At 51.5% G+C, this 13,203-nt stretch overlaps 1 protein-coding gene across 1 annotated transcript; it reads left to right on the forward strand.

The window, feature by feature from the left end:
• The first annotated feature begins 634 nt into the window (after nt 1-634).
• On the forward strand, nt 635-12,861 carry Csad (cysteine sulfinic acid decarboxylase). Its single transcript, XM_032884777.1, has 15 exons — nt 635-711; nt 898-1,034; nt 1,287-1,413; nt 1,497-1,587; nt 1,922-2,028; nt 2,415-2,530; nt 3,126-3,205; nt 3,476-3,530; nt 10,124-10,240; nt 10,318-10,382; nt 10,607-10,688; nt 11,015-11,214; nt 11,339-11,390; nt 11,530-11,619; nt 12,380-12,861. The coding sequence occupies exons 2-15, from the start codon at nt 909-911 to the stop codon at nt 12,551-12,553; spliced, it is 1,482 nt and encodes a 493-aa protein (XP_032740668.1). The 5' UTR covers nt 635-711; nt 898-908; the 3' UTR covers nt 12,554-12,861.
• Nucleotides 12,862-13,203: the final 342 nt, after the last annotated feature.

Below are 13,203 nucleotides of genomic sequence, written 5' to 3' on the forward strand. Positions count from 1 at the left end.
GACGTAAACTGAGCATGGTGGCTCATTCCTGTAATCCCAGCCCTCGAGAGGTAGATGCAGGAAATGAGTGGTTCAGAAATCATCGTTGGCTATCCATCAGGTTGGAGGCCAGCCTGATACATGCAGCCTTAAACAACCTTAAATAGCACTCCCAGAACTCCGGAGGCAGAGGCAGGCAGATCTTTGTGAGTTCGAGGCCAGCCTGGTCTACAGAGAGAGTTTCAGGACAGCCGGGGCTACCCAGAGAAAACCTGTCTCAAAAATTGAAAGAGGAGGAAGAGGAAGAAGAGGAAGATGATGATTAGGGAAAACTAGGATAGTTCTGGAAAGTCTCAGTTATGGGGTGGGTGGCTTGCTCCCTGGCCTGTTTCCTGGACCTCTCTGCCCTTGCCTTCCTCCAGCCTTCTCCCATTCCCTGAGCACTTGGATTCACAGGGGAATTCCTTCTCCCTGAGGCAGGAGCGTGCCACCTGCTTCTCATGCTCCGCCTTTCTCTGTCAGCTAATGATTATGCAGGGAACTTAGCTGCTGTCCCCGTCCCAAATCTGTAAAAGTTCTCTTTCGGGCAAGGGTCATGAGAGTAATGCCACTGCCATGTGACTCTGGCTTTACCCTGCTCCCTCTGCTGTCTTAGTCCTGTTCTGAGAAGTCCATTGTGTACCTTGTCACCAGCGCGTCTGAACCCTCTCTGAACCTTCCTGAGGCTGGAAGGTAAGTCCCCCCCCTGCTCTGTGCTGGGTGCCTTTCCCCTCTTTGTTCCCTCCATCTCCTCAGATGCCTGCCACTGCCCTCATCTGAACTCCGCCAGGACCTCAGCCCCTTACCAGGCAGAAGGCCTTGCTTGTGTCCAGGTGGGGCCTGCAGGCTGAATGAGGAATGGTTCGACCCTGTTTGCAGATTTCATCCTGATGGCTGACTCAAAACCACTCAGAACCCTGGATGGGGACCCTGTGGCTGTGGAGGCTTTGCTCCGGGACGTGTTTGGGATTGTCGTAGATGAGGCCATTCGGAAGGGGACCAATGCCTCTGAGAAGGTGGGCTCTGTCTCCCTCCTCCTCCTGCCTGTCCTTTTGTAAACTCGACTTCATTGAGTTCACCCCTGTCCCTGGTGTACCTCATGATTGGCACTCTGGGTCTTACGTCTTTTGCTTCCCCTTGCTTGGGTACACTTGTGAAAACATCCTTGACCTGTTCTAATTGCAAGTTGCTGATGCCTTACGTCTGTTACTTTCCGGCCAGATCTCAGCCAGGGGTCTGAGACCCTGCCTCTTGGCCTCTCCTCCTAGGTCTGCGAGTGGAAGGAGCCCGAAGAGCTCAAGCAGCTGCTGGACTTGGAGCTGCAGAGCCAGGGCGAGTCTAGGGAGCGGATCCTGGAGCGCTGCCGGGCTGTGATTCATTACAGCGTCAAGACTGGTGTGCCTGGGAGCCTGGCGGGAGGGCTTCGGGTGCCAGTGCCCAGCTCCAGCCTGAGTCCTCTGCCTGCTCCTCCTCCGCAGGTCACCCCCGGTTCTTCAACCAGCTCTTCTCAGGGTTAGATCCCCATGCTCTGGCTGGGCGCATCATTACGGAGAGCCTCAACACCAGCCAGTGAGCCACCTGGGCCTTCTGTTCACAAAGGACTTGGGTTTGCTGGGAGGAACCATCTGGGTAGGAGAGGAGAATGGTTTCTGCCACTTGCCACCATCTTCTACTGCTGCCTCTTGTCAGACAGAATGTTTCCCCTGCTGTCTGTCCCTTGAGCTCCTCCGCCAGCCTCCTTGTGCCTCCTGACCCCACTGTTTTCCTCATGTGAGCTTTCTGGTTCTTTGATACCCATCGATTTCTCTCTTGGGAGCCTTATTCAGCCCCCTTTGTCCTCAGCTTAAAGACTTAGCTGGGCCGTGCTTTCATCTAAGCCTCTGTCACCGATGTCCTCTGGCAGGTACACATATGAGATTGCCCCCGTGTTTGTGCTCATGGAAGAGGAGGTGCTGAAGAAACTCCGTGCCCTTGTGGGCTGGAACACTGGGGATGGGGTCTTCTGTCCTGGTATGTGAGAGGGGGCTTCCCTTGGGTCTTGGTAAAGGGTCTGCCTCCTGTACTTTCTCTTGTTCTGTGTAACTGGTGTGGAGGGGTAATGGCTCCACTGGGCTGGTCTGTGGAGAAGCTTCCTAGACCCCTTATCTTGTTGTTGGCCAGGAATGCTCTAGGGTCGTATGGGGAGGGAAAGTGTCCCTACCGGGCAGCTCAGGGTGTAGAGGGTTTATGTCCTGAGGCTGTTCAATGTGGGGTGCTATTTGTGAACCCCAGGAGTTCATGGCTTGGGAGCTAATGTGATGCCTGCTGCTTTGATCAGTTCTGGGTGGAAAGGTCAGGAAGGAAATGTCAGTCTTGACTCACCGTCTCTCCTCCATCTCCCACCCTGCCTGTGACAGGTGGTTCCATCTCTAACATGTACGCCATAAACCTGGCCCGCTTTCAGCGCTACCCAGACTGCAAGCAGAGGGGCCTCCGGGCCCTGCCGCCTTTGGCCCTCTTCACGTCAAAGGAGGTAGGGAAGAGTAGGGGGTAGGGAAGCGGCATACACCTGACCCGGGACTCCTGAGTCTGACCTCTGCCCAGCTCAGTCAGAGACCCTTCCAGTCGTCCTCCTGCCCTCAAAGGGCCTGCTTCCTTCCATGGAGGCCAGATAGGTGCTTGTGCTTGTTTTGCCTTCTTGGGGTTAGGATAGGACAAGTGCAGTAGATACAGGTCCCACCTCTGAGGGAAGTTCATGGTCCAGCAGCACCAGCATCACCGGGGAGGTTATTAGAAATGCAGAGTCTCAGGCCCCGCCAGCTCTAGGTCTCTGTTTAACTGGAATCCAACACAGCTTCTTCACAGAACACTTGAGCCGTGCGGTGGTCCATACCTTTAATCCTAGCATTCAGGAGGCTGAGGCAGGCGAATCTGCCAGCCTAGTCTACAGCCAGAGCTACACTGAGCAACTCTGTCTCAAAACAAAACAGAACAAGATCCTTTGAAAACCCTGGCCACAGGGCCCCTTCGATCGCAACTCACACAGCTTCTGCCAGCCCCTGCCCTCCTATCCTCAGCGCCTCCGGCCTGCTCAGGTCAAGCTGACCTGGCCTCTGTGTTCTTCACAGTGCCACTACTCCATCACCAAGGGAGCTGCTTTTCTGGGACTTGGCACCGACAGTGTCCGAGTGGTCAAGGCTGATGAGAGGTGAAGGTCCTTCTGCCGACATGGCCCTGACCCAGCTGGGCACAATGTGTCGTCTACTTGCCAAAACGCTCTGGCCTCAGGCCCTTACCCCGTCCCCTCCCCCACCACTTTCCGCTCCTGCTGCTCAGTGCCCACTAGCATCCCACCCCTTGCTGAGTTTCCGTCTGCACCCTGGCCTCTGCGTAGCCCCTCCGCCTTCCCTGCTGTGTCAGGTGACCCCCTGGTCTGGAGCACCCGAGTTTTCTCCACTCACTCATCTTTCTTTTCCAGAGGGAAGATGATCCCTGAGGATCTGGAGAGGCAGATCAGTCTGGCAGAGGCTGAGGTGAGTGAGGGCCCTTCTGTCCCCTCAGGAAAGGTGGCTTGGCTCTTCACTGGAGCTCCTCCTCTCGCCTCTCCTTTATTTCCACACCTGTTAGTGTGCAGAGATGCTGTGGGTTAGGCTCTGAATTTCCCAAGCAACCTTGGGGTGGGGGAGGTGGGGAGTGGGGTGGGGTGAGGTGGGAGTGGGGTGGGGGTGAGGGGGAGTGGGGTGGGGTGAGGTGGGAGGGGGTGGGGGTGAGGTGGGAGTGGGGTGGGGGTGAGGTGGGAGTGGGGTGGGGGTGAGGTGGGAGTGGGGTGGGGGTGAGGTGGGAGTGGGGTGGGGGTAGGTTCCTGAAGCAGACACAGTGAGGAAGGTTTCTGGGGCTGAGGTCAGTACAGGGAGCCGCTGAGGAGGACATGCAGGCGTGGTGAGCACTGCTGGCCTAGGGAGGAGGTGGGCTTTACCCCTTGCTTCCAAGTGGGACAGGCTTTGTGCACGGCAACTTTTAAATAAAATTGTCTGCAGATTCACAGTTCTTCCACTCAGATAATTGTTAATTATCAAAGGCTCTTAGAGTTCTGTGCATGAGGAGGACGTTTCCTGGAACAAAGCATGAAATGAAAAATATACCACCAGCTGGTAGATAAGATAAACGGTGATATCTCCAGTCAGTTTCTTCGTCTGTGAAAGGGATGTACTGCAGAAGTCACTGCATAAGGTGGTTGTAAGGATTAGGTAGTCAGTGTGTAAGGACTAGGTAGTCAGTGTGTAAGGACTAGGTAGTCAGTGTGTAAGGACTAGGTAGTCAGTGTGTAAGGACTAGGTAGTCAGTGTAAGGACTAGGTAGTCAGTGTAAGGACTAGGTAATCAGTGTAAGGACTAGGTAATCAGTGTGTAAGGACTAGGTAGTCAGTGTAAGGACTAGGTAGTCAGTGTGTAAGGACTAGGTAGTCAGTGTGTAAGGACTAGGTAGTCAGTGTGTAAGGACTAGGTAGTCAGTGTGTAAGGACTAGGTAGTCGGTGTGTAAGGACTAGGTAGTCGGTGTGTAAGGACTAGGTAGTCGGTGTGTAAGGACTAGGTAGTCGGTGTGTAAGGACTAGGTAGTCAGTGTGTAAGGACTAGGTAGTCGGTGTGTAAGGACTAGGTAGTCGGTGTGTAAGGATTAGGTAATCAGTGTGTAAGGACTAGGTAGTCGGTATGTAAGGACTAGGTAATCAGTGTGTAAGGACTAGGTAGTCGGTGTGTAAGGACTAGGTAGTCAGTGTGTAAGGACTAGGTAGTCAGTGTGTAAGGACTAGGTAGTCAGTGTGTAAGGACTAGGTAGTCAGTGTGTAAGGACTAGGTAGTCAGTGTGTAAAGCACTAGAGTGGCTCTGGGTGGGTGCCCTGACGTCAGCTGCCGTCTACTGCTGCTGTTACTTTTCTGTGAGACAAGTTCTTCCTGAGCATCACAGATTGGCTTTGAGCTCAGGGGGTAGCTCGTGTTGGCCTAGACTTGATCACCTTGGCTTAGCGCTCTTGGTGCTGTGATTACAGATGTGGGCCATCACGCCAAATGTCTGTCACCTTCATCGGTATCATCACCATCTCTAGGGTACAGTGTAACAAATGTAACATGAGAAAACCTTCACTGCACACGCAATATGAATTTCAAGTCACTGTGCAGGATGAACGGCCTATTCTTGCTATTTAGAATAATGTGTGTATATATTTTAAAAAACATTTCATTGTTTTTACGTTTATGGGTGTCTTGCCTGCATGTGTGTCTGTGATCTGTTTGAGGTCACAGTGTCCACAGAGGCCAGAAGACGGCATCATGTTGCCTGGAACTATAGTCACACATGGATGTTAGCTGCCGAGTGGGTACCAGGAACTAAACCTCTGTTCTCTGGGAGAGTGGCCAGTGCTTCTAACTGCCAGCCATCTCTCTTTTCCAAAGATCTATTTTTATAGCCAACTGATTAGTTAAATTTTATTTTATGTAATGGGTGTTTTGCCTGCATGCATGTCTGGAGTATTGTGTGCACTGCATGCAGTGTTCATATCCCTTGAAACTGGAGCTACAGACAGTTGTGAGCTGCCTTTTGGGTGCTGGGCATTGAACTAGTCCTCCAGAAGGACATCATTGATAACCTATGTCCTCTTCTACCACCATCACCATCACCATCACCTCCACCATCACCATCATAACCATCACCATTATCACCATCAACACCATCAACACTGTCCTCACAACCATTACCACCACTACCACCACCACAACGACCACCATCATCACCACCTTCATCACCACCACCACCACCACCACCACCGTCATCACCACCTCCCCCATCACCATCACCACCATCACCACCACCACCACCACCACCATCACCACCAACATCATCACTAACACCAACACCATCATCACCACCACCATCACTACCACCATCACCACCACCACCATCACCATCACCACCACCACCACCACCACCACCACCACCACCACCACCACCACCACCACCACCATCACCACTACCACCACCACCACCACCATCACACCACCACCATCACCACCACCACCACCATCACAACCACCACCACCTTCACCACCATCATCACTACCACCACCATCACAACCACCACCATCACCACTACCACCATCACTATCACCACCACTACCACCATCACCACCACCACCACCACCACCATATAGTAGCCTACTGATAGTAATGTATGCTGCCTATTACAGTATGGTCCCGAGTGCCGAACCCTAAAGAAAACTGACTCACCTCAGGAGCCATCAGCGTTCAGTTCCCAGCTAGGGCTAGAGGTTTTCTAAAGTAGCTGTGCCATTTTACAATCCCAGGAGCAAGGGATGTTCCAAATTGTCTGCATGCTCACCAACACTTGGTATTGATTTTCTTTCTTTTCTTTTTTCTTTCTTTTTTTTTTTTGGAGGCAGGGTCTCCTGTAGCTCAGGTGGGCTTTGAACCCTCTGTATAGCCAAGGACAACTATCAGTCCTGACCTTCCTGCTCTGCCTTCTGAGTGCAGAGTGCAGAGGTAATGAGTGTGCACTACCACCGGGTTCAAGTTGTGTTGGTGATTAACACACGGCTTTGTGAGTGCTGGGCAGGCACCCTGCTAACTGAGCTACATTCCCCAGCACACACACACACACACACACACACACACACACACACACACACACACACACACACACACACACACACACTCTCTCTCTCTCTCATGCATGTACACACACACTCATACTCACTCTCTCTCTCTCTCTCATGCATATATACACACACACTCATGCACAGCCACCCCCACAGCCCAGCCCACCCCACTGCACCCCCTCGCACACCCTCACAGCCCTCCCCATCCAGGTGGACTTTCCTGGGGCTTGGGCTGCCCCATATTGCTCCACTCCGTCAGTCATGGGGACATGAGAAGAGGGCAGCTCGGTTTCCCATTTGTTTCAGGCCATGGGCCATTCATTACACACTTGTTGAGAGCAATCCAGAGGACTGTGTTTGAGAGTGTCTGGAAGTTCGTGTTGTGACTTAATTTCCCTTGTATGTATCTGTCATTTTGATTAGCCATTCATCTATGGTAGGCATTGGGTTGCTCCTGTACTTCAGCCATTGTGAACAGTGCTAGCCAGACAACTGCCTCTTCATGTGATTCGCCTACTTTCAGCTAGTGCACTGAAGTGCCTGAGGCTTGGTAACGGATGAAGAAAAGAGGTTTGTTTTGGCTCACTGTCGTGGGCCAAGGTTCAAGGCTTAAATCTGGTGATGCCTTTCTTACTGGCAGAACACCACGTCAGTACAGGGCATCACATGACAAGAGACAGGGACCGGGATCGTGTCTCCTCCTCCCTCTCAGAATCCATAGTCAACCATAAGGGCTCAGCCTGTGACCTACACTAATCCCTACCCCAGCATCACTGTTGGATTGAATTTCTACTTTCTCAGTACTTTACAGTGGGGATTGAATTTCAACATGCAAACCCCAGGAGTCACCAAACCAGACCCAGACGGTGGCAACTGCTTTAGTTTTAAGGATTCATGCCCAGAAGGGGAATTACTGATAATTTCCATTTTTTAATTTTATTTATTTTGAGTCAGGGTCTTGCTGTGTAGCCCAACTTGACCTCAAACTCAGAGTGATTCTCCTGCCTTAGCCTCTTGAGTACATATGTGCCCTAGTATGTGTGTGGAGGTCAGAGGACAACTTTTGAGAGTTAGTTCTCTCCTTTCGCCATGTGAAGGGCTCAGGAGTCAAATACAAATGGTCAGATATGAAGGCAAACACTTTTACCAGGGCATCCTGCTGCCCCCTCCCCCTGCCTTGTTCCCTGTGTTTGGATATCATAGCTTACCTAACCCAAGAGCACAAAGTTTAAGTGTTTTATACTTTTAATTATTTAAAAATTTTAAAGATTCATTTTTAATTTTAGTTTTGTTTATGTGTGACTGTGCGTGGGTGTGCATGTGAGCGCAGTGCCCATGGAGACCAGAAGGGGGTGCTGGATCCCCTGGAACTAGAGTTACATCATCTGGCGTGGGCACTAGGGTTAACAACAGGTCTTTGGAAGTAGCAAATGCGTGTAACTGCTGAGTCATCTGCCCAGGTCTTCATAATTTACATCTTTTTTTTTTTCTTTTTCTTTTTTTTTTTGGAGCTGGGGACACATCATTTTTTTTTAATTTTTTTATTTTGTGAGACAGGGTCTAACTATGTAGCCCTCAATAGCCTGGATTTACATCAGGCTGGCCTTGAACTCAAAGATAACCACCTGCCTCTGCCTCTCAAGTGCTGAGAGTAAAGGTGTGCACCACCGCACAGCATAATTGAACGAAGCCACGCCTGCCAGCCCTTTGGCTTCCTGTAGCTTTGTGTCTGTGTGTATGTGGAGTGGTGGGCATCGGACTTCTCAAGCAAGTGCTCCGTCTCTGACCTCTCCATAGCTCTCTTTGGGACTTTAATTAATTAGCTAATTAATTGATCAACTGGTTGATGTTCTTTGGGACAGGGTTTCTCTCTGTGTCCTTGGCTGGTTTTATACTTGTTGGTCTTCCTCAGCTTGAACAGCTGAGATTATAGGCCAGCACCGCCAGGCCCTGCTACGGGAGATTATTTTCTTAGGTTTTTTTTTTTCCTTTTTCGAGACAGGGTCTCACTATGTGGCTGTCCTGGAGCTGTCAGTGTAGACCAGGCTGGCCTTGAGCTCATGGAGAACTGCCTGCGTCTGCTTTCCAAGTGCTGGGATTACGTGTGTGTGCACTGTCATGCCTGCCTCTTGGTGTCATGTATGTTCGTGCTCATGTTTCATTGTGTACACACGGTTGACGAATTAATTTAGTTGTTACCGTTTGCGTTTCGTTTGTTTGGTGTGGGAGATTGGGCCCCAGGTGTGCTGGGCATGAGCTCTCACACTGAACTGTCTGTCTCCAGCTCTAGTTGGTCTTCTGTATCCTGTTTAGGGGGGAGAAATACTTGGGAGCTAGTATTGTCTGTTGCTTTTAATTTTATTTTTATATGCGTGTGTGATTTGCCTGTATGTATTTGTGTGTCAGTGTGTGTGTCTGGCGCCCAAGAAAGCCAGAAGAGGGTGTTGAGTCCCCTGAGGCTGGATTTACACATAGTTACGAGCTGTCATATGGAAGCTTGAACCTGGGTCCTGTGGAAGAGCAGACGATGCTTTTATTGTTAGAAGATTTATTTTAAATTTGTTTTATGTCTGGAAGAGCATCGGGTGCTCTCAGCGGCTGAGCCACCTCTCCACCCAGCAGTGTTTATCTTTGTAAACATTTGAGAGAATTCATTAGTGAGGCTGTCTGGGCTTGGGCTTTTCTCTGTAGTAGTTTAATTTTTTTTTTTAATTACTAATTCGATGTTAGTATGGACTTTTGTAGTATTGGGGCTTTTCAGTAGTGTTTGGCCCTTCAGTAAGACAGTTCATGTTGAGGTTGGGGTTTAACTCAGTGGTAGAGCACTTGGTGCGCATGGCCCTGGGTTCGGTCCCTAGCTCCCGGGGAGAGGGGGGAGAAAGGACATTCCATGCTTCTGTTTGTAGGACTGTGTATCATGTGTCTGTGTGTTCTTGTGTGTATGTCGTGGTGTGCATGTGGAGCCCTGATATCAGCCCCTGGTGTTGCTCTCGGAAGCCATCCACCTTGCTTTCCGAGGTCGTCTTTTACTGGCCTGGAGCTCACCTGCTAGACTAGGCTGCTGGCCAGCAAGCCCCAGGGCCTGCCTACCCCTGCTCTGTAGAGCTGTGTTTACAGGCATATGTCACCACGCCTCAGCTCTTTTTATTTTGGAACGTAGATTCTGGGGATTGAACTTAGGTCCATCATATATCTGCAAGCTAGTCACATCACTGATGGATCTGTCTCCCCAGCATTAAAAGTTTCCGAAAGAGCACAAACTGTGGAAATAGGTGAATAGGAAATAGGTGAACCTAGGTTCTGCCGAGATACAGTGTCCCTTCCTGCAGACTTCAGGAGAGGCCAAACTCAGTGTTGGAAAAGGCGTGCAGAGAACTTAGGGCCTAGCAACACCCTCTGACCGACTTTAACAATGACCCCACAGCTTCTTTTTTTCTCTGCCTTTTGACTACAGGGCTCGGTGCCATTTCTGGTCAGTGCCACCTCTGGTACCACCGTGCTAGGGGCCTTTGACCCCCTGGATGCAATTGCCGATGTTTGCCAGCGTCACGGGCTGTGGTTACACGTGGATGTGAGTGAGACTTGGGTCAAGGGGGTAGGGTGGGCTACACTGAGGCCAAGACCCACGCTGTTCCTCCTGCTCCACAGGCCGCCTGGGGTGGGAGCGTCCTGCTGTCCCGGACACACAGGCATCTCCTGGATGGGATCCAGAGGTGCATAAAGCCTCCTTCCCCAATCCATCCCTTCAAATCCTTGGTTCTCACCATAGCCGTAAACTAGGGAGTCTGGGGAGGGTGGGGACTGGAGAGATGACTGACTTCGGATTAGAGGGAGGGTAGGTACAGGAATTCTTCCTGGCTGCAGGGGAAGGGTAGCCCCTTACCTTTAGCTTTTTGTTGGAGGAGCCACTGACCCAGCTTTGCCTTGTCTTACCCAGGGCTGACTCCGTGGCCTGGAACCCTCACAAGCTTCTCGCCGCGGGGCTGCAGTGCTCTGCTCTTCTTCTCCGGGACACCTCGGTAGGTCCTTTCTCTAGACCCTAGCTTGTCTGTCTCACCACAGAGATCTGGACTTAATGAAGCCACATCTCTCTGACCACCCTAACCCTGTGTTGAGCTCCATGTGCCCAGCGGATTGTTTTCATGGGACAGAAAGCGTTTCTATCTTGTACTTACGGTCGGAGGGATCCTGGGCAGGATTTGGGAAGAGCTTTGGTGTTGGTGGCGACCCAGAGAGAGGTCTGGGTTGGCTGGCCGCTGTCTCAGGTGCCAAACTCCAGGGAGAAGAAAGGTGGCTAAGCTGTGGCCCAGTAGCACCTCAGACGGCTGACAGCTCCCCCCCACAGAACCTGCTCAAGCGCTGCCATGGGTCCCAGGCCAGCTACCTCTTCCAGCAAGACAAGTTCTACGACGTGGCTCTGGACACCGGAGACAAGGTGGTGCAGTGTGGCCGCCGCGTGGACTGTCTGAAGCTGTGGCTCATGTGGAAGGCGCAGGGTGGGCAAGGGCTGGAGTGGCGCATCGACCAGGCCTTTGCTCTCACTCGGTAGGCATGGAGGACCCACATTGCGTTCTCTTCCGCTCTCCACGGCCTTCCTGGGGCCTCTGTCGGTCTCCCCTGTCTCCTTGCCTCTGCCTTCCCTCCATGTGTTTCTCACCCTTTCCCCCAGGTACTTGGTGGAGGAGATAAAAAAGCGGGAAGGATTTGAGTTGGTCATGGAGGTAGGATCCTGGCTCCTTTGAATGCCTCTCCCACCGCCCACCTCGCTCCGTATGTGAAGCCTCATAAAGGACCAGGAGCAAAGACAGGGAAACAACCCCTCCCTTCCCCAACTCATGCCTCCCTCATCCCTCCCCTCAGCCCGAGTTCGTCAACGTGTGCTTCTGGTTTGTGCCTCCCAGCCTGCGGGGGAAGAAGGAGAGCCCAGATTACAGCCAGAGGCTGTCTCAGGTAGTCTAGTCTTTGCCCTCTGGTAACCCACTTCCAGGAGCTAAGCAGCAGGTATGTTTCCGCCCTCTGCTGGCTGTGCCTCGTATTGCATACGCCTGCCTCTCCAGACATCGGACGCAGGAGAGCAAGCACCTCCTTACTCTCATTTTTCATGGGGTACAGGTAGGGAGAAAAATATTTTTCTGGAAAGTAAGGAGACAGGGGGGATTACCGGAGGAAGACACCAGCATGCACCACACAGACGTCTGTGCTGGAACTAAGGCCAAAATGAGACCAGGAATAGCTGATCGTCCCAGGTGTGCTTTCAGAGGCAGGGATGTGTTATGTCCTTATTCCTAAGAATGGGTTAGTGCTGGCTGCCTCAGTAACCTGAAGGAACCGCAGTGCCCTGCCCTCCGGGGCTGTTACTGCAGAAGAGGTGTCCCCTGTGTACATTGTGTTCAAGGCGGCTTGGTGAGTTACCTCTAGATCACATGGTGCAGGTCAGAAACAAGTCAGGAACTAAGAAGGTATTGGGGATGAAGGCTTGGGACTGAGGAGGAGCAGTGTTGAAAATCAGAGACAAGTCTGGTCCAGTGTTCCCAGCTCCTGGAGAGAGGAGAGGGTGGAAGAAAGCAGGTTTTAGATGGAGAAGGCCACTCAGGCTGCATGTGGTGGGAAAGGTGGTGTGAGCAGTGAGTGTGCACAGAGGTGGCAGCTTCTGGAGCCGGGTGGTCCAGGGAGCTGGGCAGCTGCTTCAGCTCCCTGCTGCTCCCCACAGGTGGCCCCTGTGCTCAAGGAGCGCATGGTGAAGAAGGGAACCATGATGATCGGCTACCAGCCCCATGGGACCCGGGCCAACTTCTTCCGAATGGTGGTGGCCAACCCCATACTGGTCCAGGCCGATATAGACTTCCTTCTGGGCGAGCTGGAGCGTCTGGGCCAGGACCTGTGAGCTGCTTCCTCTCTCTGCCCCACCCAAGCTCTGCATAAGCTCCTGGGTTCCCAAAAGCGACCTTTCTAGGAAACAGTGGCCTTGACTGTGTGAGCCCCCACACACTAACTCTCCTAGCTGAGTATTGGCTGCCAGGACGGTGTCTAAACACACTACAGTCTGTTCTTACGAAATGTGCTTCTTCTTTTAAGTCGGGCATAGTGGCACACACCGTTAATACCAGCCCTGGGGAGGCAGAGGCAGACACAAGCACATCTCTTGAGTTTGAGGCCAGCCTGGTCTACAGAGCTGGGCTACACAGAAAAAAAGCTCCAGGAGCTGTGTAGCCAAGGCTAGCCTCACACTATCAGCTATTCTCCTGTCTCAGAAAGAAAGAAAGAAAGAAAGAAAGAAAGAAAGAAAGAAAGAAAGAAAGAAAGAAAGAAAGGAAGGAAGGAAGGAAGGAAAAGAAAGAAGTATTTTTCATTAAGATTATGTCTATAAAGAATTTTTATTAATATGAGAGAAATGGTACGATGTATTAAGAAAGCTAGATATGAGTTTATATATCATGGTATCTGAGTTAAGCTATAAAAAAAAAAATACATAGGAAAAGGCGGTGAGTGGAACTGTGCCAAAGGTCAGCAGTTTTCCCTGGAAGAGGATAACAG

Source organism: Rattus rattus, chromosome 1 (genome assembly GCF_011064425.1).
Source record: "Rattus rattus isolate New Zealand chromosome 1, Rrattus_CSIRO_v1, whole genome shotgun sequence".
NCBI classification, from domain to species: Eukaryota; Metazoa; Chordata; class Mammalia; order Rodentia; family Muridae; genus Rattus; species Rattus rattus.